Source organism: Theropithecus gelada, chromosome 19, assembly GCF_003255815.1.
Source record: "Theropithecus gelada isolate Dixy chromosome 19, Tgel_1.0, whole genome shotgun sequence".
Classification (NCBI taxonomy): domain Eukaryota; kingdom Metazoa; phylum Chordata; class Mammalia; order Primates; family Cercopithecidae; genus Theropithecus; species Theropithecus gelada.
This window is the reverse complement of record NC_037687.1, coordinates 6,351,897-6,375,771: the sequence shown is the minus strand read 5'-3', so window position 1 is coordinate 6,375,771 and position 23,875 is coordinate 6,351,897. Positions and strand designations below refer to the sequence as shown.

The 23,875-nt window shown below is 53.9% G+C and overlaps 2 protein-coding genes across 3 annotated transcripts in view; one reads left to right on the top strand and one right to left on the bottom strand.

Annotated features, from left to right (window-relative positions):
• LOC112613580 (adenylate kinase isoenzyme 1) overlaps nt 1-4,233 on the bottom strand; it is a 14,932-nt gene extending 10,699 nt beyond the window's left edge. Inside the window, exon 1 of the mRNA XM_025369229.1 lies at nt 4,020-4,233. Within this exon, the coding sequence (XP_025225014.1) occupies nt 4,020-4,076 (57 nt within the window). The 5' untranslated portion in view covers nt 4,077-4,233. The remainder of the gene's footprint in view (nt 1-4,019) is intronic.
• Nucleotides 4,234-6,027: 1,794 nt separating this feature from the next.
• GTF2F1 (general transcription factor IIF subunit 1) lies at nt 6,028-20,615 on the top strand. Of its 2 annotated transcripts, XM_025369118.1 has the most exons (14): nt 6,028-6,066; nt 6,861-7,011; nt 7,096-7,142; nt 8,010-8,082; nt 10,912-11,105; nt 13,603-13,773; nt 17,584-17,768; nt 19,021-19,174; nt 19,256-19,317; nt 19,393-19,512; nt 19,676-19,749; nt 19,831-19,969; nt 20,177-20,294; nt 20,382-20,615. In XM_025369118.1, the coding sequence occupies exons 1-14, from the start codon at nt 6,053-6,055 to the stop codon at nt 20,584-20,586; spliced, it is 1,707 nt and encodes a 568-aa protein (XP_025224903.1). In that variant the 5' UTR covers nt 6,028-6,052; the 3' UTR covers nt 20,587-20,615. The 2 variants fall into 2 exon arrangements, with proteins under 2 accessions (XP_025224903.1, XP_025224904.1); XM_025369119.1 differs by lacking the exon at nt 6,028-6,066 and having other exon boundaries at nt 6,342-7,011.
• Nucleotides 20,616-23,875: the final 3,260 nt, after the last annotated feature.

The following is a 23,875-nucleotide window of genomic DNA, read 5'->3' as shown; positions in this document are numbered from 1 at the left end:
AAAAAACAAAAAAAAAAAAAAAAAAAAAAAAAAAATTAGCCCGGTATGGTGGCAGGCGCCTGTAATCCCAACTACTTGGTGGGTTAAGGCAGGAGAATCACTGGAACCCGGGAGGCAGAGGTTGCAGTGAACCGAGATCACACCATGGCACTCCAGCCTGGGCAACAGAGAACTCCAGCCTGGGCAACAGAGAGAGACTCCGTCTTAAAGAAAAAAAGAAGGCCGGGCGCGGTGGCTCAAGCCTGTAATCCCAGCACTTTGGGAGGCCGAGATGGGCGGATCACGAGGTCAGGAGATCGAGACCATCCTGGCTAACACGGTGAAACCCCGTCTCTACTAAGAAATACAAAAAATAGCCGGGCGAGGTGGCAGCGCCTGTAGTCCCAGCTACTCGGGAGGCTGAGGCCGGAGAATGGCGTGAACCCGGGAGGCGGAGCTTGCAGTGAGCTGAGATCCGGCCACTGCACTCCAGCCTGGGCGACAGCGCGAGACTCCGTCTCAAAAAAAAAAAAAAAAAAAAAAAAAGAAAAAAAGAAATTAAGTACTTGGGGGGCTGAAGTGGGAGAAGGTCAACACTGCAGTGAGCTATGATCGCACCACAGCACTCCGGACTAGGCAACAGAGTGAGACCCTGTCCTTACCATCCAAAAAAACAGGCCGGCGTGGTGGCTCAGGCTTGTAATCTCAGTACTTTAAGAGGCCGAGGCGGGCAAATCACTTGAGGTCAGATTGGGAGCCTCGGCCTCCCAAAGTGCTGGGATTACAGGCGTGAGCCACCGCACCCGGCCGTACCTTAATCATCACCATGTCGTGAGGCAGGTACTGGGGTTCCCTTCCTTTTCCGGTTGAGGAAGCGGCTTCACGGGGTGACAAAGGAAATAAATACTAGCTAATTCTGTTGAGTGATTTTGTTTGTTTGTTTTGTTTTTTAAAGAGATAGAGTCTCACTCTGTCGCCCAGGCTGGAATGCAGTGGCGCAATCTCAGCTCACTGCAACCTCTGCCTCCCGGGTTCACGCCATTCTCTTGCCTCAGCTCCCCAGGTAGCTGGGATTGCAGGTGTACACCACCATGCCCAGCTAATTTTTGTATTTTTTAGTAGAGATGGGGTTTCACTAATATGTTGGCCAGGGTGGTCTCGAATTCCTGATCTCAGGTGATCTGGCCTTCCAAAGTGCTGGGATTACAGGCGTGAGCCATCACACCTAGCCAATTTTTTTTTTTTTTTCTTGAGACAGAGTCTCACTTTGTTGCCCAGACCACAGCGCAATGGTATGAGCTCGGCCCACAGCAACCTCTACCTCCCGGGTCCAAGAGATTCTCCTGCCTCAGCCTCCTGAGTAGCTGGGGATTTCAGGTGCGTGCCACCATGCCTGGCTAATTTTGATTTTTTTGTTGTTGTTGTACTTTTAGTAGAAATGGGGTTTCACCATGTTGGCCAGGCTGGTCTTGAACTCCTGACCTCAAGTGATTCACCCGCCTTGGCCTCCCAAACTGTTGGGATTACAGGCATGAGCCACCGCACCCGGCGTTTTTTTTTTGTTTTTTTTGTGTTTATTTTTTTTTTTTTACTGAGTCTGGGTCTATCACCCAGGCTGCAGTGCAGTAGCACGATCTCGGCTCACCACAACCTCCACCTCCCGGGTTCAAGCGATTCTCCTGCCTCAGCCCCCTGAGCAGCTGGGATTACAAGCACCCACCACCACGCCCGGATAATTTCTGTATTTTTAGTAGAGAAGGGGTTTCACCACGTTGGCCAGGCTTGTCTTGAACTCCTGACCTTGTGATCCACCTGCCTTGGCCTCCAAAGTGCTGGGATTACAGGTATGAGTCACCACGCCTGGAACTTTTTTTTTTTTTCTTTTCTTTTTCTTTTTTTTTTTTTTTCTGAGACAGGGTCTTGCTCTGTCGCTCAGGCTGGAGAGCAGTTGTGCAGTCATGGCTCACTGCAGCCTCCACTTCCTGGGCTCAAGGAATCTTCTCAGTTCAGACTCCAGGTAGTTGGAACTATAGATTCATGCCACCATGCCCAGCTGAATTTTTTCTTTTTTAAATTTTTTTTTTTTTTGGTTCATTTTCAGTATATACCTTTTCCCTGCAGTGCCAGCTAACTTTTTTAAATGTATTGTTTTGGGCCGGGGGCAGTCCCAGCACTTTGGGAGGCCAAGGTGGGCGGATCACAAAGTCAGGAGATCGAGACCATCCTGGCTAACACAATGAAACCCCGTCTCTACTAAAAATACAAAAAAATTAGCCGGGCGTGGTCGCAGGCACCTGTAATCCCAGCTACTCGGGAGGCTGAGGCAGGAGAATGACATGAACCCAGGAGGTGGAGCTTGCAGTGAGCCGAGATTGGGCCATTGCACTCCAGTCTGGGTGGCAGAGTGAGACTCCGTCTCAAAAAAAAAAAAAAAAATTATTGTTTTGGCCAGGCATGGTGGCTCACACCTGTAATCCTAACACTTCGGGAGGCCAAGGCGGGTGGATCACTTGACATTTGGAGTTCAAGGGCAGCCTGGGCAATATGGGGAAACCTCATCTCTACTAAAAATACAAAAATTAGCTGGGCGTGGTGGTGCACGCATGTAGTCCCAGCTACTCAAGAGGCTGAGGCACGAGCATCACTTGAACCCGGGAGGCAGAGGGTACAGTGAGCTGAAATCATGCCATTGCCGTCCAGTCTGGGTGGCAGAGTGAGACTCATGTCAATAAACAAATTAAATAATGGATAATTTAGTCCAGGCACAGTGGCTCATGCCCATAATCCCAGCACTTCAGGAGGCCGAGGCGGGTGAATCACCTGACGTCAGGAGTTCGAGACCAGCCTGGGCAACATGGTGAAACTCTGTTTCTACTAAAAATACAAAATTAGCAGGGCATGGTGGTGTGTGCCTGTAATCCCAGCTACTTGGGAGGCTGAGGCAGGAGAATCGCTTGAACCAGGGAGGTGGAGGTTGCAGTGAGCCGAGATCACACCATTGCACTCCAGCCTGAGCGACAAGAGTGAAACTCCATCTCAAAATACATAAATAAATTTATTTTTTTTAAGAGACAGTGGCACAGTGGCTCACGCCTGTAATCCCAGCACTTTGGGAGGCCAAGGCGGGCGGATCACGAGGTCAGGAGATTGAGACCATCCTGGCTAACATGGTGAAACCCCATCTCTGCTAAAAATACAAAAAATTAGCCTGGCACGGTGGCGGGCGCCTGTAGTCCCAGCTACTCGGAAGGCTGAGGCAGGAGAATGGCGTGAACCTGGGAGGCGGAGCTTGCAGTGAGCTGAGATCACGCCACTGCACTCCAGCCTGGGTGACAGAGCGAGACTCTGCCTCAAAAAAAAAAAAAAAAAAAAAAAAGAGATAGGGCTTGCTATGTTGCCCAGGGTGGTCTCAAACTCCTTGGCCTCCCAAAGTGTTGGGAACACAGGCATGAGCCACTGTGCCTGTCCTTGAGTGATTTTTTGTTTAGCTCAAATTGACTTTTATTTGCAATTCATGAATGGGGCACCCTCCACTTCATCAAACAGCGAGAGCTTCCCTAGTGAGTGATTCTTTTTTTTTTCTTTGAGATGGGGTTTTGCTCTGGTTGCCCAGGCTGGAGTGCAATAGCACAATCTCGGCTCACCACAACCTCCGCCTCCCGGGTTCAAGTTATTCTCCTGCGTCAGCCTCCCGAGTAGCTGGGATTACAGGCATGCGCCATCACGTCCAGTTAATTTTGTATTTTTAGTAGAGACAGGGTTTCTCCATGTTGGTCAGGCTGGTTTTGAATTCCCAACCTCAGGTGACCCACCCGCCTTGGCCTCCCAAAGTGTTGGGATTACAGGCGTGAGCCACTGGGCCGGACCCCTACAGCCTTTTGATGGGATCTCCCCTCTTCACAGATAAGGAAATGAAAGCTTAGTGCAGCAAGGCAATAGCCACGTGGGAAGCTGTAACCTTCTGGGTCCTGTGAGCCCTCCTGGTGGGTGGCTGTCCCAACATACCCCCTTCCTTCCTACCCCCTCCCATGAGCTCCTACCGGGGGCACCAGGAGCCCCTGCAGCATGATGTCACAGATTTGCCAGCCCTGCTGCATGCTCCCTTGAGCCTTCTGTCACAGCACCTGGCCCAGCCCCACGTGGCAGAAGCCATACTTGGTCACCATATTCTTGCACTGTGTCCCTTTGGCACAGCCTGGGCTGCCCATCACGAAGATGATCAGAGGGGACTTGAGGATGTCTGTGGCACCCAGGAAGAGGGAAGGAGATGGGTTAGTGCCTGTAGGGGCACAGGTGTCCCTGGGTGACACTGGACAAAGTCTCTTGACATACTCTCTTTTGCCATAGGATGGCATCTTGGGGGTATGTTTCTGTTCTCACGGGTATAGCCAGGCACGTTGTGTGTTTGTACCGCTTGGATGAAGATGTGAACTTGAGGCTAGGTGCGGTGGCTCACACCTATAGTCCCTGCACTTTGGGAGGCCAAGGTGGGGTGGATCCCTTGATGTCAGGAGTTTGAGACCAGCCTGGCCAACATGGTGAAACCCTGTCTCTACTAAAAATACAAAAAAAAATTAGCTTGTGTGGTGGCGCACGCCTGTGATCCCAACTACTCGTGAGGCTGAAGCAGGAGAATCGCTTGAACCCAGGAGCCGAAGGTTGCAGTAAGCTGAGATTGCGCCACTGCACTCCAGGCTGGGCAACAGAGCAGGGCTCTGTCTCAAAAAAAAAAAAAAAAAAAGAAAAAAAAAATGATGTGAACTTGAGCAGGACAGGCCCTTCGCACATGGCATCTCCTTAGAGCATCCTGAGAACTCTATCATCCCATTTTACAGTGGAGGGAACTGAGGTTCAGAGAGAGGCAGGGAATTACCCATGCTCCCAGCGTCATCCCACACTCCCCCTCCCTCTGTCCCAGCCCCATCCCATACTCCCCCTCCCTCCGTCCCAGCCCCATCCCATACTCCCCTTCCCTCTGTCCCAGCCCCATCCCATACTCCCCTTTCCTCTGTCCCAGCCCCAGGGAGCTTCAGTTCTTTGAATTTGAAACTCATTTCTCCTTTGCTGTTTCCTCTGCCTGGAAAATCCCTGCCTGCCCCAGTTCCTTCTGGCCACAACTTCCATCTGGCCTTCTCTAGCCTCCATCTAGAGTTTCCCCCCATCACTCCTTGTCTCAGACACCTATTTCCTCCACAGCAACGGCCACAGTCAGTCATGATCTTCCCTGTTTACTTGTTCTTTTTATTTTCTTCTTCTTCTTCTTTATTCTTCCTGCTTTCTTTTTTTGAGATGGCGTTTCACTCTTGTTGCCCAGACTGGAGTGCAATGGCGCGATCTCAGCTCACCACAACCTCCGCCTCCCAGGTCCAAGCGATTCTCCTGCCTCAGCCTCCCGAGTAGCTGGGATTATAGGCATGAGCCACCACAACCGGCTAATTTTGTATTTTTAGTAGAAACGGAGTTTCTCCATGTCGGTCAGGCTGGTCTCAAACTCCCAACCTCAGGTGATCCGCCTGCCTCGGCCTCCCAAAGTGCTAGGATTACAGGCGTGAGCCACAGTGTCCGGCCATTTACTCGTTCTTGTCTCCTCCATGCCAGACTCGACTCCATGAGGGCAAGGACTATTTCTGCCTCCCTCATTCCTATATTCCTAGGAGTTGGCAGTTTCTGACATTTAGTGGTGGATGAGGAATAAATGAAACCAGACACATCGACGGTGTCTGTAGTTCATGGCCCAATTTTTGTGCCTTGCTCCCCTTCCCTTTGCTTAGCCAACTCCTATGCATCCCTCAGTGCCCAACTGAAACCTCCCCTCTTCTCTGAGCCCTCAGAGCCCACTGTGGTTCTCCTGCTCCTTCCTGGGTTGTAGATTCCCATGTTATGAGTCTGTCTCCCCCACGACACTGTAACCCTCGAGAGGACACTGTAACCCTCCGTTGGGAGCTGGTTTGACAGATTCACCTTGCGGGGCCCCGAACCCAGGAGGTGCTCGAGTATTTCCGAAGTGGAGCAATGAATGGTTGCGCCGTGAGCATGCGCAGTTGTGTTACTGCCATGACTGGGGCGTGTGTGCATGCCTGGAACGGGGTAGGGGATCTTGCATCTCCCTGCTGTTCTCTGCAGCCTCCTTCCCTTCCCCCCAGGAAGCCAGCCAGCCGCCCCCGCGACGTTACCCTTCTCTTGGGGCCTCAGAGCCCTGCCCATCTCGGGCAGCTTGGACTTGCAGAGACCCATCCAGCCAGCAGCCCTTGGGGTGGTCGCTCCCCGACCCCGCCCAGGCTCTGACCCCTCCTGGCTCGGCACAACGTCACAAGGGTCCCCGCCCCGGTCATTTTGCGACAATGACGGGGTCCATTCCTTCGGGGTAGGGGGAGGAAATGAACCCCAAACAGGCCCATGGGGAGCCAAGCAGCGGTTCGACCCGACCGGAGTAGGCCTCGGTTGCTATGGTGACGCGGCCTTCTTGGCCCCCCCACCCCGGTCCAGAGCGACATGGCGCATGCGCAAAGTGCCTGGGGGCCCGCAAGGAGGACTCTTATCCCTCTCCCCACCCAGGATGCCCCGCGGTCCTTGGGTGTGACGTCACGAGGGAGGGCGGTCCCCCTTTTGGCGAAGTTAGCCGTGTTGTATAAAAGAGCGCCAGCGACAGAGGCCGGTTAGTTTATCTCAGACTCGGCCTGGGTTTGCTGAGTCTAAGAAGGGACCGTGGTGGCCCTTTTGAGGTGACCATAGCCGCCGAGGAGCATAAGTGACTGCGCATTGAGGCGGCCACAGTCGCTAAGAAGGTTGCCATCGCGACGCGGCCGCTGGAGGGTTTCGCTTCCGGGTTAAGCGGCCGCAGCCGAGTAGCTGCAGCGCCTCTTCCGGTTACCTTTTCCCAGTGCCGGAGGCGCCTGGGGTTGGGGTCTTCGCTCAGGGACAGAGACCCGACAGCGAGCGGCGGCTTCCCCGGGATCGAGGGACGCGCACGCCAGAGGAGACGAAAGGAACCCGGGTCGGACCAGATCGGAACCATTGACCATGGCGGCCCTAGTGAGTGTGGATTTGGCGGGGTTCCGGGGTCCCGACGGCGACCTCGGCAACTCCTCACTCACCGTCCGGTTCCTCTTTCCGCAGGGCCCTAGCAGCCAGAATGTCACTGAATACGTCGTTCGAGTTCCCAAGTAAGTCCCCAGCCCCATCTCCCACTCCTCTCCACCCTCCAAAAATGAAAACCTTCACGATCTTCTTAGCCAGGCGTTTCTGGCCCTGTCTGTGATTCTCCCTCCAGACTGGGAGAGACTTGGAGGGTAGGGCTGGGATTAAGCTGAGGCTTCCCTGGGGACAACACTGCTTTTTTAAACGAATGAATGAATGAGTGCATTAATAACACGGCGATCCAGCCCCCTGGCTTAACCTTCGATCCCATGATGCCCAGGCCGGCTGTAAGGACATATTCCTCGTCCTGTTTCAAAATGGTCAGGCTATCTTTCCTTTCTAGGCCTTTGTACATCCTCTTCCCTCTGCCATGAGTGCCTCCCCTCAACCCCTAAACTGTGACTCTGCTGGGTGAATTCTTGTTGATTCTGCAAAACTCAGCTCCAGTATCTTCCTCCTCCAGGAAGCCCTCCGTGCCTGTCCTCCCTCCTCCCCAAGGCTGAGTTCACAATAATCTCCACATCTTGGGTTCCCCCAAATCTTTGTTCCTCCATCTGCTCTTCTTCTGCCTGGGGTCAAGAGGGGATGGGTCTAGCTTCTCTGGCAGACTGGGAATCCTTGGAGTCTTCTGTATCCAGTGTTGCCAGGCAAAACAGGCTGAATGAATCGGGGTGGGTTTGTTGAGTGATTGAATTGAATAAATGATTCAATTGAATGGAATGACTGAATTGACTTGATAGTGCAATTGGATTGAGCGATTGAATTAATGATTTGATTGAATTAATGATCCAGTTGGAGGGCTGATTGAATTAATGGTTCAATCGCATTAATTCATTAAATTAATGATTGAACTGCTGTATTGTATTGACACCACCTCTTCTAATCCACTCCAGGAATACAACCAAAAAATATAATATCATGGCTTTTAATGCAGCCGATAAAGTCAACTTTGCTACGTGGAATCAGGTAAGTCCCTGGGTCCTGGGGGTTGGGAGCTGGGGTGGTGGGAGAACATGACCCTGACCTTGGTGATTGTAATAGTTGCTTAACTGTCATAGTAACTAAGTCTTAATTTTCTCACTTTTCTCAAAGTGAAGAAAAGATAGATGACAAAGGATTGGGTGCAGTAGTTCACACCCCTGATCTCAGCACTTTAGGAGGCCGAGGCAGGAAGCTTGCTTAAGGCTAGGAGTTCAAAACCAGCCTGGGCAATGTAATAGCAAGACCCCAACTCTACAAAAAAATTAAAAAATTAGCTGGGGCTGGTAGTGTGGGTCTGTAGGCCTACATAGGAGGCTGAGGTAGGAGGATCGCTGGAGCCCAGGGGTTCAAGGCTGCAGTGAGCTATGATTGCATCACTGCACTCCAGCCTGGATAACAGAGCAAGACCCTGTCTCAAAAAAAAAAAAAAAAAGTCCGGGTGCGGTGGCTCAAGCCTGTAATCCCAGCACTTTGGGAGGCCGAGGCGGGCGGATCATGATGTCAGGAGATCGAGACCATCCTGGCTAACACGGTGAAACCCCGTCTTTACTAAAAAAACACAAAAAAGTAGCTGGGCGAGGTGGCGGGCCCTGTAGTCCCAGCTACTCGGGAGGCTGAGGCAGGAGAATGGCATGAACCCAGGAGGCGGAGCTTGCAGTGAGCTGAGATCCGGCCACTGCACTCCAGCCTGGGGGACAGAGCCAGACTCCATCTCAAAAAAAAAAAAAAGAGAATGGCAAAGGCCCAGGTCAAGCTCCTGGGTGTCCCTGTAAGTTAGGTTTGGTAGGCCCACCGGAGGCCTCTCCTTAAAGGAGAACATTCAGAAGTTGTGCCCACCGATGGGCATTTTTGGCCAAGGTTTATCTGGGCAAGGGAGGGGACTGGGTTGGGGGCTTTCCCAGAGCCCCTGCCATCAGAGGCTCTAGAAGGGACTTTGGGAGCCATTAAAGTGTTTTCAACTGGGAGGTTGTAGTGTGATTTGGCTGTTGTAGGGAGACAGACTGTGGGTTTGAGGGCAGTTAAAGGGAGACCGGGTAGAAGCAACTGGTCTGGTCTAGGTGAGTCCTGGTGGGCATTGGGGGCAGTGGAGGTTATGAGATGTGGCTGATTCTAGAGTGTTTTGGAAATGGTATATATGGACCTTAAATCAAGAGCTTAAGGGTAATTTGGATCATATTAGCCACATAGGTCACCATAAATGGTAACATTTGTAGAGATTTTGGTGCCTTAATGTCAGCAAATGTTGCACAATGAGATTCTTTTTATTTATTTTATTTATTTATTTTTTGTGATGGAGTCTCTTGTTGTCCAGGCTGGAGTGCAATGGCACGACCTGGGCTCACTGCAATCTCCACCTCCCAGGTTCAAGCCATTCTTCTGCCTCAGCCTCCCAAGTACAGGTGCCTGCCACCACGCCCAGCTAATTTTTGTTTTTTTATGAAGTTTCGCCATGTTGGTCAGGCTGGTCTTGATCTTCTGACCTCAAGTAATCCACCTGCCTCAGCCTCCCACCGTGCCCGGCCTTTTTATTTTTTAAAAATAGATAGAGTCTCACTATGTTGCCCAGGCTCGTCTTTTTTTTTTTTTTTTTTTTTGAGACGGAGTCTTGCTCTGTCACCCAGGCTGGGGTGTAGTGGCCGGATTTCGGCTCACTGCAAGCTCCGCCTCCCGGGTTTACACCATTCTCCTGCCTCAGCCTCCTGAGTAGCTGGAACTACAGGCGCCCGCCACCTTGTCCGGCTAGTTTTTTTGTATTTTTTTAGTAGAGACGGAGTTTCACCGTGTTAGCCAGGATGGTCTCGATCTCCTGACCTTGTGATCCGCCTGTCTCGGCTTCCCGAAGTGCTGGGATTACAGGCTTGAGCCACCGCGCCCGGCCTTTTTTTTTTTTTTTTTTTTTTTTTTTTGAGACAAAGTTTCACTCTTGTTGCCCAGGCTGGAGTGCAGTGGTGTGATCTTGGCTCATCGCAACCTCCGCCTCCCGGGTTCAAGCAATTATCCTGCCTCAGCCTCCCGAGTAGTTGGGATTACAGGCATGCACCATCACACCCTGCTAATTTTGTATTTTCAGTAGAGATCGGGTTTCCCCATGTTGGTCAGGCTCATCTCGAACTCCTGACCTCAGGTGATCCGCCTGCCTCAGCCTCCCAAAGTGCTGGGATTACAGGTATGAGCCACCGCGTCCGGCCTTTTTTTTTAAATAAGACAGAGTGTCACTCTGTCACCCAGGCTGGAGTGCAGTGGCGTGATCTCGGCTTACTGCAGCCTTTGCCTCCCAGGTTCAAGCCATTCTGATGCCAGGCTGGTCTTAAACTCTTGAGCTCAAGCGATCCTTCTGCCTTGGCCTCCCAAAGTTCTGGGATTACAGGCGCGAGCTACCACACAATGAGTTTCGATATGCATGCATTCTGGAGATGTGTAGCCATTCTAGTTACTTACAAATTTTTGGAAAAGAAGCCTGGAACCAGATGCCTGCTGTACAGAGTAGGGAAGTCTTCATTACTTCTACATTCCTCAGATAAGGAATTTTGCCTTCGATGGCCTGCTCGATGGCCACCAGGTGCTCTTTTTCTCTTTAATTTTAATTTGGAAGTAATTTCAAGCTTTTAAGTTGCAAAAATAGAACACAAGGCTCGCTCAAATTCCCTTTACCCAGATTTATCACAGGCTACCATTCTCCGCCCTTGTTGCCAAGTGGTAAGTTGGTTTTGAGCGTCTAGAGCTTGGCCTAGGGTGAGGAAGGGCATTCCTGGAGCGGGGCACCGCCCAAGCAAAGCCAGGGACCCTGAGAGGCTTTGCTTCCTGCTCCCCTAGGCTCGGCTGGAGCGGGACTTGAGCAACAAGAAAATCTACCAAGAGGAGGAGATGCCCGAATCGGGCGCAGGCAGTGAGTTCAACCGCAAGCTTCGGGAGGAGGCTCGGAGGAAGAAGTACGGCATTGTCCTCAAGGAGTTCCGGCCTGAGGACCAGCCCTGGCTGCTCCGGGTCAACGGCAAATCTGGCAGGAAGTAAGTGGTGGGGCGGTGGTGGTGCCGGCTTAGTGACCAGTCCACATCCCCCCTCAACTTACAAACTTTGTGGGGGTACCCTCTCTGAACCTCAGATTCCCACTGCTGCGATGGAGGTGCTGGCACTTCCATCCCTGTAGGGTTTTATTTTTTATTTATTTATGTTGTCTTATTTTACTTATTTATTTTTTTGAGATGGAGTCTTGCTGTCGCCTAGGCTGGAGTGCAGTGGCACGATCCTGGCTCACTGCAACCTCCACCTCCCGGTTTCAAGCGATTCTGTTGCCTTAGCCTCCTGAGTAGCTGGGATTACAGGTGCCTGCCACCACCAGGCCCGGCTAATTTTTGTATTTTTAGTAGAGATGGGGTTTCACCATATTGGTCAGGCTGGTCTCGAACTCCTGACCTCGTGATCCTCCTGCCTCTGCCTCCCAAAGTTCTGGGATTACAGACGTGAGCCACCCCACCCAGCCTACTTTATTTATTTATTTATTTTGAGATGGAGTCTCACTCTGTCACCCAGGCTGGAGTGCAGTGGCTCAATCTTGGCTCACTGCAAGCTCCGCCTCCCAGGTTCATGCCATTCGCCTGCCTCAACCTCCCGAGTAGCTGGGACTACAGGCGCCTGCCAACACGCCCGACTAATTTTTTTGTATTTTCGGTAGAGATGGGATTTCACCATGTCAGCCAGGATGGTCTCGATCTCCTGAGCTTGTCATCTGCCTGCCTCGGCATCCTAAAGTGCTGGGATTACAGGCGTGAGCCACCGTGCCTGGCCACCCAGCCTACTTATTGATTTTGAGACAGGGTCTCACTCTGTCACCCAGGCTGGAGCGCAGTGGTGCGATCCTAGCTCACTGCAGGCTCCAACTCCTGGGCTCAAGAGATCTTCCCACCTCAGCCTCCTGAGTAGCTAGGACTACAGGCGTGCCCCACCATGCCTGGCTCATTTTTGTATTTTTGGTAGAGATGGGGTCTTGCTGCATTGCTCAGGCTGGTCTTGAACTTCTGGGGTCAAGTGATCCTCCTAACTTGGCCTCCTAAAGTGCTGAGATTACAGGCGTGAGCCACTGCCCAGGCCCTGGGGTTGTATTTTTTTTTTTTTTTTTTTTTTTTTTTGAGACGGAGTCTCGCTCTGTCGCCCGGGCTGGAGTGCAGTGGCCGGATCTCAGCTCACTGCAAGCTCCGCCTCCCGGGTTCCCGCCATTCTCCTGCCTCAGCCTCCCGAGTAGCTGGGACTACAGGCGCCCGCCACCTCGCCCGGCTAATTTTTTTATTTTTTAGTAGAGACGGGGTTTCACCGTGTTAGCCAGGATGGTCTCGATCTCCTGACCTCGTGATCCGCCCGTCTCGGCCTCCCAAAGTGCTGGGATTACAGGCTTGAGCCACCGCGCCCGGCCGGGGTTGTATTTTTGAAGATAGTTCACTGAGTTGGTGCTTGTGCCTGGCTCTGAGGCAGCTCTGAGTACCACAATGCAGGAAGCTTGGGTGGCCAGCCCTGGGGGCTCATGACACTTGAGATGACTTCTCAGAGGGGGCAGACTGAGGCCAGAACGGGAGGGGTCTAGGTTAGGTTGATCAAGGGCGCTCCAGGCACAGCAGTTGGGTGACAGTGAGAGACACAGGCAGCTCACACAGGGCAGTAGGTGCCAGGATGTGCTGGACCCAGTGGAGCCTTGGAAAGCTGTAGGCAGGGAAGGGGCGCTCACCCAGATTGCCTGGACCTTTAGGGTAGAAGAGAATGAAGTGGAGGCCTTAGGAGGCTGGGCAGTTGTTTAGGCTTGAGGAAATGGTGGCCTGGGCCAGGTGTCCACTTCAGATTTGGCCATGCCATGGCTGGGCATGGTGGCTCACGCCTGTAATCCCAGCCCTTTGGGAGGCCGAGGCGGGCAGATTACTTGAGATCAGGAGTTCAAAACTAGCCTGGCCAACATGGTGAAACCCCATCTCTACTAAAACTGCAAAAATTAGCTGGGCGTGGTGGCGGACACCTGTAATCCCAGCTACTCGGGAGGCTGAGGCACGAGAATCGCTTGAAGCCGGGAGGCGAAGGTTGCAGTGAGCTGAGATTGTGCCACTGCACTCCAGCCCAGGTGACAGAGCGAGACAACATCTCAAAAAAAAAAAAAAAATCTGGCCATGCCTTCCCTCCCCATCCTCTTACTTGGCTCCTCATTTTCCTGGGTATGGCCCACAAGTAGCAGAGCTGGAGGCAAATGTAGACGGTCTGACTGCAGGGTTGGGCTCTTCTGAGATAATCTCACACGGTCTTTCCAGAAATGATCCCGATGCGCACATGCCCAGCCCTTTGCAGTGTAGGTGTGCCGGCACTGTTCCCCAGATGTGAGAATTGATGAGGCCCAGCTGGTTGAAGGCCTCATGGGCATTCCTTGGTCTTCCTCCTATGGCAAGTGCCATAAAGGAGGCAGGCCTAGGGGGACACAGGCAGGGCTGGGCTGGTCCCTGTGGGCCAGGCCATGATCGTGGCTCCCTGCAGGTTCAAGGGCATCAAGAAGGGAGGCGTGACAGAGAACACGTCCTACTACATCTTCACCCAGTGCCCCGATGGGGCCTTCGAGGCCTTCCCCGTGCACAACTGGTACAATTTCACGCCGCTGGCCCGGCACCGCACGCTCACTGCCGAGGAGGCCGAGGAGGAGTGGGAGAGGTGAGTGGACTGTGTGGTGGCTGGGGACAGAAGTGAGGGAAATGGGGTGCCTTGCTGTGGGTATATCAGCAGGCCCTGTGCTGGGAGCTGGGGACTCAGGGGTAACCAGGGCAGACCCCACTCAGCCATCTCGGAGCTGTCAGTTCAGGGGGAAACAGATAGGGGGTGACCTGGAGCTCAAATTGGCAGAGCAGGATGGGATCTGACTGCCCCCTTGGCTTCCACAGGCCGCAGGTCACACAGCCTGATCCACTGCAGAGCAACAGCTCCAGGCAGGGCATCCTGGGAGGGTTTCTCTAGCAGTGTCATTGGCCTCAGAGGTGAGGCGGGTACAGTTAAGGGCTGTGGAGAGACACAGTGCATGAGGCCAGTGCAGAGTGACTGTGGGCAGGGGGACGAGGCTGGGGGCCCAGAGCACTTGGTCTTGGATGTTACAGCTTTGGATGAGACCTTAGGGCCACCACCGCCCTAGGGTGCTTGCAGATGGTGGGGAGGGCACTTTGGATGCATCTGCAAAATGGCATTTGCACAGGTCACAGATGAGCAGATGCTCAAAGAGTTGATGGCTCACAAAGGGTTAAAAAAACACCTTTTTCCCTCTTTGCTTTAGTGGTTTTTTTTTTTTTTTTTGAGACTGAGTTTCATTCTTGTTGCCCAGGCTGGAGTGCAGTGGCGCAATCTCAGCTTATTGCAACCTCTGCCTCCCGGGTTCATGCCATTCTCCTGCCTCAGCCTCCCGAGTAGCTGGGATTATAGTTGGCCACCACCACGCCCAGCTAATTTTGTAATTTTTTTTTTTTTTTTTTTTGAGACGGAGTCTCGCTCTGTCACCCAGGCTGGAGTGCAGTAGCGCGATCTCAGCTCACTGCAAGCTCCACCTGCTGGGTTCACGCCATTCTCCTGCCTCAGCCTCCCGTGTAGCTGGGACTACAGGCGCCCGCCACCACACCTGGCTAGTTTTTTGTATTTTTAGTAGAGACGGGGTTTCACCGTGTTAGCCAGGATGGTCTCCATCTCCTGACCTTGTGATCCGCCCACCTCGGCCTCCCAAAGTGCTGGGATTACAGGCGTGAGTCAGCGCGCCCAGCCTAATTTTGTATTTTTTTGTAGAGACAGGGTTTCCCCATGTTGGCCAGGTGGTCTCAAACTCCTGACCTGAGGTGATCTGCCCGCCTCGGCCTCCCGAAGTACTGGGATTACATCCATGAGGCACCACGCCCGGCCTGCTTTAGTTTTTAGTCATTTTCTTTGGTTTTAAAATTTCTGGAGTCGTAGGTTGGCTCAGCTCCAAAAGCAACCCCATACATGGCACGCAGTCAGAGCATCCTCCTCTCCAGGTAATGAGCCTCCGAGCCTGTGGGGCAGTTTCTGTGCCCCTGGACCCTGGAACAGCATCCCCCAGTCTTCCTGCCTGCTCCACGTTGGTTGAGTTCCTGGGGCTCCACTGTAAAATCCATCGATCAGTCTTTGCTGAGAGGGCAGATTCCCTTTTGCTGCATTTCCCTTAGAATCTGCTTTGAAAGTTTTAGGGAGAAGAATTTGGCATTTTATAGAATTGTGTAAAACCTGGATGTTAACCAAAGGAGAAATGCCATCTCTTTTTTGAGACGGAGTCTCGCTCTGTTGCCCAGGCTGGAGTGCAGTGGCGCGATCTCGGCTCACGGCAAGCTCCGCCTCCCAGGTTCACGCCATTCTCCTGCTTCAGCCTCCTGAGTAGCTGGGACTACAGGCACGCACCACTACGCCCGGCTAATTTTTTTGCATTTTTACTAGAGATGGGGTTTCACTGTGTAAGCCAGGATGGTCTCGATCTCTTGACCTTGTGATCTGCCTCAGCCTCCCAAAGTGCTGGGATTACAGGCGTGAGCCACCGTGTCCGGCCTTTTTTAAATTTTTATTTTTTTGAGACAGAGTCTCACTCTGTCACCCAGGCTGGAGTGCAGTGGTGCCATCTCAGCTCCCTGGCTCACTGCAACCTCCACCTCCCGGGTTTAAGCAATTCTCCTGCCTTAGCCTCGCAAGTAGCTGGGACTACAAACGTGCGCCTCCACACCCGGTTAGTTTTTGTACTTTTAGTAGAGAAGGGGTTTCACCGTGTTGCCCAGGCTGGTCTCGAACTCCTGGCCTCAAGTGATCTGCCCGCCTTGGCCTCCCAATATGCTGGGATTACAGGTGTGAGTCACGGTGCCCGGCCAGAATGCCATCTCTTGATCAGATGTTAAATCTACTTAGCTAAGAACTGTTCAGGCTGGGCACATGGAGAGCGGATCACAAGGCCAGGAGTTCAAGACCATCCTGGCCAAGAGACCAGCCTGGCCAATTTGGTGAAACCCCATCTCTACTAAAAATACAGAAATTAGCAGGGCATGGTGGCGGGCACCTGTAATCTCAGCTACTGGGGAGGCTGAGGCAGGAGAATGACTTGAACCCGGGAGGCAGAGATTGCAGTGAGCCGAGATCACACCATTGCACTCCAGCATGGGTGACAGATCAAGACTCCGACTCAAAAAAAAAAAACAAGAAAAAAATTAAAAATGGTGATGGGGTCTCGCTATGTTGCTCAGGCTGGTCTCAAACTCCTGGGTTCAAGCGAGTATCCAGCCTCGGCCTCCCCTCCCAAAGTGCTGGGATGACAGGCTTAAGCCACTGCATCCAACTGTCACTTTTTTGGTGCACCGCTCAGTGGGGTAAAGCCGCTCACAGTGTTATGCAGCAGTTTCATTATCTTTCACACCAGCCTGGGCTTTGCCCATGTTACATGTATTCCTAACACTTCTCATTACATGCAGTCTTTTTTGATTGTTTGTTTTTTGGAGACAGAGTCTTACTCTCACCCAGGCTGGAGTGCAGTGGTGCAATCTTGGCTCACTGCAACCTCTGCCTCCCAGCTTCAAGCAATTCTTCTGCCTCAGCCTCCCAAGTAGCCGGGACTACAGGCACCCACCACCACGCCCGGCTTATTTTTGTAGTTTTCGTAGGGGCGAGGTTTCACCATGTTGTTCAGGCTGATCTCAAACTCCTGACCTCAGGTGATCCACCTGCCTCGGCCTCCCAAATTTCTGCGATTATAGGCGTGAGCCACTGCACCAAGCCCGGCCTGCAGTCCTGTTTTTTGAAGCTTCCATGAGCAATGAGACAACGTTACATTGTTCCAGTGGAAACAGTAGGTTTTGTCATTAAAGAAAAAGACATCTATAAATTAAGATAACAAGAGATCTGGCCAGGTGCAGTGGCTCACGCCTATAATCCCAGCACTTTGGGAGGCTGAGGCAGGTGGATCACCTGAGGTCAGGAGTTTGAGACCAGCCTGAACAACATGGTGAAACCTCGTCCTTATGAAAACTACAAAAATTAGCTGGGCGTGGTGGTGTGTGCCTGTAGTCCCGGCTACTCAGGAGGCTGAGGCAGGAGAATGGTGTGAACCTGGGAGGCGGAGGTTGCAGTGAGCCAAGATTGCACCATTGCACTCCAGCCTGGGCGACAGAGCGAGAGTCTGTCTCAAAAAAAAAAAAAAAAAATAGCAAGAAACCAGTGTGACTGGATTGGGGCCAGCCTCTGAGTCCAAGGGAGGTGCTGAGACTCCAGCAGCACGTGGGGACCCTGTCTCTGAGGGACTCGGGGCGGAAAGGGAAGGTAGGAAGGGCCGGTTCTATCCGTGTGGTTTCAGGGAGTCCTGGGCCACAGCCCAAGTCCCTGGGGTCCACATCACATTGAAGGCTGTGTGGGTGGTGCCCTAGGGCTCGCCCCCTGCAAGCGCAGGTGCAGGGTGGTGCCAGGCCCAGCATGAGCCACCCTGTGCCTGGCCCCCAGGAGGAACAAGGTGCTGAACCACTTTAGCATCATGCAGCAGCGGCGGCTCAAGGATCAGGACCAGGATGAGGACGAGGAGGAGAAGGAGAAACGCGGCCGCAGGAAGGCAAGCGAGCTGCGCATCCACGACCTGGAGGATGACCTGGAGATGTCTTCTGATGCCAGTGACGCCAGCGGTGAGGAGGGTGAGCACGGGGGCCCGGGCATTAGGCTCAGGTGGTGCCAGTGAAGGCAAAGTCTACCGTCGCTCACAGTGGCCCCAGAATTCGAGGCACCTGGGGCCAGATGCGGTGGCTCACGCCTGTCGTCCAGCACTTTGAGAGGCTGAGGCAGGCAGATCACCTGAGATCAGGAGTTCGAGACCAGCCTGGCCAACACAGTAAGACCCTGTGTCTACTGAAAACACAAAAATTAGCTGGGCATGATGGTGCATGCCTCTAGTCCCAGCTACTCGGGAGGCTGATGCAGGAGAATCGCTTGAACCTGGGAGATGGAGGTTGTGGTGAGCTGAGATCGCGCCACTGCACTCCAGCCTGGGCGACGGAGAGGGACTCGGTCTCAGAAAAAAAAGAATGAGAGTCAGGCGAGGCTGCCTGGAGGAGCAGTGATGTCAGTCAGGAGGCAAAGCCAGAGCCCGGGAGAACTGAGCTGTGGCCCTTCTTTTTTTTTTTTTCTTGAGACAGGATCTCTCTCTCTCACCAGGGCTGGAGTGCAGTGCTACAATCACAGCTCACTGCAGCCTTGACCTCCCAGGGTCAAGCAATCCTCCCACCTCAGCCTCCTGAGTAGCTACAGGACTACAGGCATGCACCACCAGGCCCGGCTAATTTTTGTGTTTTTAGCAGAGACGGGGTTTCACCATGTTGGCCAGGCTGGTGTTAAACTCCCGAGCTCAGGTAATCTGCCTGTCTTGGCCTCCCAAAGTGCTGCGATTACAAGTGTGAGCCACAGCACCTGGCCTAATTTTTGTATTTTTTGTAGATACTGGGGTCTCACTCACTATGTTGCTTAGGATGGTCTGAAAACTCCTGGGCTCAAGCCATCCTCCCGCCTCAGCCTGCCAAAGTGCTGGAATTGACAGGCATGAGCCACCGCGCCTGGCCTGGCCTGGCTGTGGTCTTTACGGGGCTTCCTATGAGAAACTGCAACTCTGGGTTGGCCAGTTTCAATAATTCCTGTGCACTCTGGGCTGTAGGGGCTGTCCCTGGTTATCAGGTGCCTCGCCTGGGGTGGTCTGGGACGGGGGAGTGGTCTGTGAGCGTTAGAGAACGTGGGTTGGGGTGTGGGGTGTGGACCAGGAGTTTGTTTAGGAGAGCTGAGCTCCTGGGCTGGCCTTGGTGCGGCAGTCTCCCCAGTCAGTGAGGCCCCCAGGATGTCAAAACTGCACAAAATACCCACTGCCTCCCCCTCCTTTTCCTTCCTTTCCTCCCTTCCCAGGCGGCAGAGCCCCCAAGGCCAAGAAGAAGGTGCCGCTGGCCAAGGGTGGCAGGAAGAAGAAGAAGAAGAAGGGCTCCGACGACGAGGCCTTTGAAGACAGCGATGATGGGGACTTCGAGGGCCAGGAGGTGGACTACATGTCGGACGGCTCCAGGTGAGGCCGACGCGAGGCGGCTGTGAGACCCCGTGCGGCCTTGCGGGCGCACACTCACCCTCTGCCGTCCCTGTCTCACAGCAGCTCCCAGGACGAGCCTGAGAGCAAGGCCAAGCCGCCCCAGCAGGAGGAGGGGCCCAAGGGTAGGCGGCAGCTGGGGGGCCCCAGGGAGATGCGGGCAGTGCGTCTCTGCTCTTGCTCATACCCTGTCCCCCCAGGTGTTGATGAGCAGAGCGACAGTAGCGAGGAGAGTGAGGAGGAGAAGCCGCCTGAGGAGGACAAGGAGGAGGAGGAGGAGAAGAAGGCGCCCACCCCGCAGGAGAAGAAGCGCAGGAAAGGTGTGGCCGGTGTGGCCCCCATGTTGGAGGCTTGGGTCAGGGCCTGGCGCTCTGCTGCCTCCTCCCCTCTCCCCTGCAGGCCTCCCTCATCTGCAGTGGAGGTACCGGTGGATGCCGGGTCCCGGGGTTGCTCTGGCCCTGACCCTTTTCCTGTGCCCCGCAGACAGCAGCGAGGAGTCGGACAGCTCAGAGGAGAGCGACATTGACAGCGAGGCCTCCTCGGCCCTCTTCATGGCGGTAAGGCCCAGCCCGGTGACAGGGGAGGCCTGGGCGTCTGTTTCCAGACTCACACCCCTCACCCCACCCTGACCTCCGCAGAAGAAGAAGACGCCACCCAAGAGAGAGCGGAAGCCGTCGGGAGGGAGCTCGAGGGGCAACAGCCGCCCAGGCACACCCAGCGCAGAGGGCGGCAGCACCTCCTCCACCCTGCGGGCGGCTGCCAGCAAGCTCGAGCAAGGTGAGCGCCTGTGGCCTCCCCACTCCCCACAGCCACGGCCTCCCGACCTCTGTTGGGGCTTAAGGCAGAGAGGAGATGGAGATGGGGGTGGAGGCCTGTCTGTCCCCAATCCCCCTGAACCCTCATCCTGGCACTGCCCAGCCCGCGGTCCTGCTCAGGGGTTCGGCCTCCTGCCCCCAAGACTCAGCCCTGACCCCACTCCTACAGGGAAGCGGGTGAGCGAGATGCCTGCAGCCAAGCGGTTGCGGCTGGACGCAGGGCCCCAGAGCCTGTCCGGGAAGTCGACCCCCCAGCCGCCATCGGGCAAGTCAACACCCAGTAGCGGGTAAGCTGACAAGGATGGCAGGGGGCAGGGCAAGGGCTACCGGGGACAAGCTCACTGATGCCACCTTCCCCGCCCTCCCATCCTCAGCGACGTGCAGGTGACTGAGGATGCCGTGCGCCGCTACCTGACACGGAAGCCCATGACCACTAAGGACCTGCTGAAAAAGTTCCAGACCAAGAAGACAGGGCTGAGCAGCGAGCAGACGGTGAACGTGCTGGCCCAGATCCTCAAGCGCCTCAACCCCGAGCGCAAGATGGTCAACGACAAAATGCACTTCTCCCTCAAGGAGTGAGGCGCCGTCCGGCACACGGCCCTGCCCCCGAACTCAGCCTCTCACTGCCCCTTCACTATCCTGCTCCCTGACTCCCAGGGCCCCATAGTTAGCAATTCTGGAAAGGTTAAGCCATCTCCTCCTCTGGCCCCTCCTGGAATCTTCAGATGCCTGTTAGACCTTCTTACTGTCCTCCTTCTCCTGGCTCAGCCTCCCTCACACTGACCAAGGGCCCGTGCTGCCCACTTCCACAGTTCTCCCTTCCACTCCCCTAGTTCTCTCTATAGCCGTGACTTGTCCACCGCGCAGCCCAGGAAGTCTTCAGTTTGGGCTGGGCATGATGATACGCGCCTGCAGTCCCTGCTACCTGGGATTCTTAGCCCAGTTCAAGGCTGCAGTGAACTTTGATGGTGCCACTGCACGCCAGCCCGGGTGACAGAATGAGATCCTGGCACACACACACACGAAAAAGTAGCCAGACATAGTGGCAGGCGCCTGTGGTCCCAGCTACTCTGTAGGCTGAAGCACGAGAATCACTTGAACCTGGGAGGTGGAGGTTGCTGTGAGCCAAGACCACGCCACTGTACTCCAACCTGGATAACAGAGTGAGACTCTGTCTCAGTAAATAAAAAAATAAATTCTGGCCGGGCGCGGTGGCTCAAGCCTGTAATCCCAGCACTTTGGGAGGCCGAGACGGGCGGATCACGAGGTCAGGAGATCGAGACCATCCTGGCTAACACGGTGAAACCCCATCTCTACTAAAAAATACAAAAAAAACTAGCCGGGCGAGGTGGCGGGCGCCTGTAGTCCCAGCTACTCGGGAGGCTGAGGCAGGAGAATGGCGTAAACCTGGGAGGCGGAGCTTGCAGTGAGCTGAGATCTGGCCACTGCACTCCAGCCTGGGCGACAGAGCCAGACTCCCTCTCAAAAAATAAAAATAAAAAAAAAATAAATTGCTGAGATTTGTTTCCTTTTTAGATCTGCTATTCTGCTGGGGATAAATGTCTTGTTCCTTATGTTTTGGTCCCAACTTTCATGGTTTTATTTTTATTTTTTAGTTTTTGAGACAGGGTCTTGCTCTGTTGCCCAGGCTGGACTGCAGTGTCGTGTCCACTGTCTCAGCTCCCTGCACCCTCCACCTCCCGGGCTTAAGCCATCCTCCCTGCTTAGCCTTTCAAGTCGTGCACACCACCACGCCCAGCTAATTTTTTAATCTTTTGTAGAGGTGAGGTCTCACTGTATTGCCCTGGCCAGCCTTGAACTCATGGCTCAGCCAGGCATGTACGATTATGCCTGGCTAATGTGTTTTTGTTTTGTTTTGTTTGAGACAGAGTTTCACTCTTGTTGCTCAGGCTGGAGTACAGTGGTGCAATCTCGGCTTACCACAACCTCCAGTTCCCTGGCTCATGCAATTCTGCCTCAGCCTCCCGAGTAGCTGGGATTACAGGCACCCGCCACCACGCCCGGCTAATTTTTGTATTTTTAGTAGAGATGGTGTTTCACCATGTTGGCCAGGCTGGTCTCGAACTCCTGACCGCAGGTGATCTGCCTGCCTTGGCCTCCCAAAGTATTGGTACTACAGGCGTGAGCCACCGCACCCAGCCACGCCCGGCTGATGTTTTTATTTTACGCATCCTTACTTTGTAGTCTGATAAACCTAGAAGCTGAAGTTCCCAGGCAGCCTTCTGTTTCTTGTGACTCCCCTTGGTGATAGATTTTCTTGTGACTTGGGATCGGATGCTCATGGCCAGCTGGGGGCTCTGTGGGAATCCGGGGTGGCCTACTTTGCAGGCAGTCCTTCCAGATGGTTCCGCCTTGGCTTTCGCTAGCTACCCAGCTCATTTTGTGTGTGGTTCTCGGCTTGCAGACTTTGTCCCTAGGTGGCCACCAAAGCCAACCCCCCTCCCCCCCAATTGTGGGTCCCTATGTTTCAGGTTCCCAGTGATGTTTCGGGGGGCTTCCTTCCCTTCTTACAAGCTTGGTCGTGCATATATTTGATCTGGCATTGCCAGGCGTTCTGTAAGGTAGGGCTTTTCCAGTTCCTGGTCAGTAATGTAGCTGGAAATGGAATTTGGCTGCAGCCACTACTTTTGAACCCATCTTCCGGGCGATCCCTTCCGTCTTCCCGGTGGTTGGAAACTTGCAGGTGGAAGTCTTCCCCACCCAGTTCTGCAGCCCTTGGCTGCCGAGCAGGAATGCCTGAGATGTCCGGCTAATTCCTCGGAATGTCCCAGTTCAGGCCAACCTCCCCGCCTCCAGCTTCTCCCACCAGGCCTTCTTGGGCAGCAGAGGCAGCTCTAGAGGGGGCTGCTGCCTCAGCAGTTTCACCCCAGCCATCCCCACTGCATGGACCTTCATCTAAGGAGGCTGGGTGGTGTGGCCCCGTGGTTAGGAGCAGGGGCTTTGCATTCAGGTAGGACCTGCCTGGGTTCAAATGCCAGGTCCGTTGCTTAATTCTGGGTGACTTCAGGCTTCTTTTTTTTTTTTTTTGAGATGGAGTCTCACTCTGTCGCCCAGGTTGGAGTGCAGTGGCGTAATCTCGGCTCACTGCAGCCTCCGCCTCCTGGGTTCAAGCAGTTCTCCTACCTCAGCCTCCTGAGTAGCTGGGATGACAGGCACACCCCACCATGTCCAGCTAATTTTGTTTTTTGGGTTTATTTCTGAGATGGAGTTTCACTCCGTTGCCCAGGCTGGAGTGCAGTGGTGCAATCTTGGCTCACTGCAACCTCTGCCTTCTGGGTTCCAAGTAATTCTCCTGCCTCAGCCTCCTGAGTAGATGGGACTACGCCCAGCTAATTTTTTAATAGAGATGGGGTTTTGCCACGTTGACCAGGCTGGTCTTGAACTGCTGACCTCGGGTGATCTGCTCACCTTGGCCTCCCAAAGTGCTGGGATTACAGGCGTGAGCTACTGCGCCCGGCCTAATTTGTGTATTTTCATTAGAGATGGGGATTCACCATGTTGGCCTGGCTGGTCTCGAACTCCCGACCTCAAATGATCCTCCCACCTCAACCTCCCAAAGTGCTGGGATTACCGGTGTGAGCCACTGGGCCCGGCCAGGCTTCTTTGAGACAGAGTCTCACTCTGTTGACCAGGCTTGAGTGCAATGGCACAATCTCAACTCACTGCAACCTCCACCTCTCAGGTTCAAGCAATTCTCCTGCCTCTGCTTCCCAAGTAGCTGGAATTACAGGCGCCCACCACCATGCCCGGCTAATTTTTGTATTTTTAGTAGAGATGGTTTCACCATGTTGGTCAAGCTGGTCGCAAACTCCCAATCTCAGGTGATTCATCCGCCTCAGCCTCCCGA

What these genes read in the sequence shown, in the direction of transcription:
- GTF2F1 (XM_025369118.1), top strand. An exon ending in CATTGACCATGGCGGCCCTA is followed by an intron (nt 7,012 to 7,095) that starts GTGAGTGTGGAT and finishes CTCTTTCCGCAG; the next exon opens with GGCCCTAGCAGCCAGAATGT. An exon ending in GCCGAGGAGGAGTGGGAGAG is followed by an intron (nt 13,774 to 17,583) that starts GTGAGTGGACTG and finishes CCTGGCCCCCAG; the next exon opens with GAGGAACAAGGTGCTGAACC.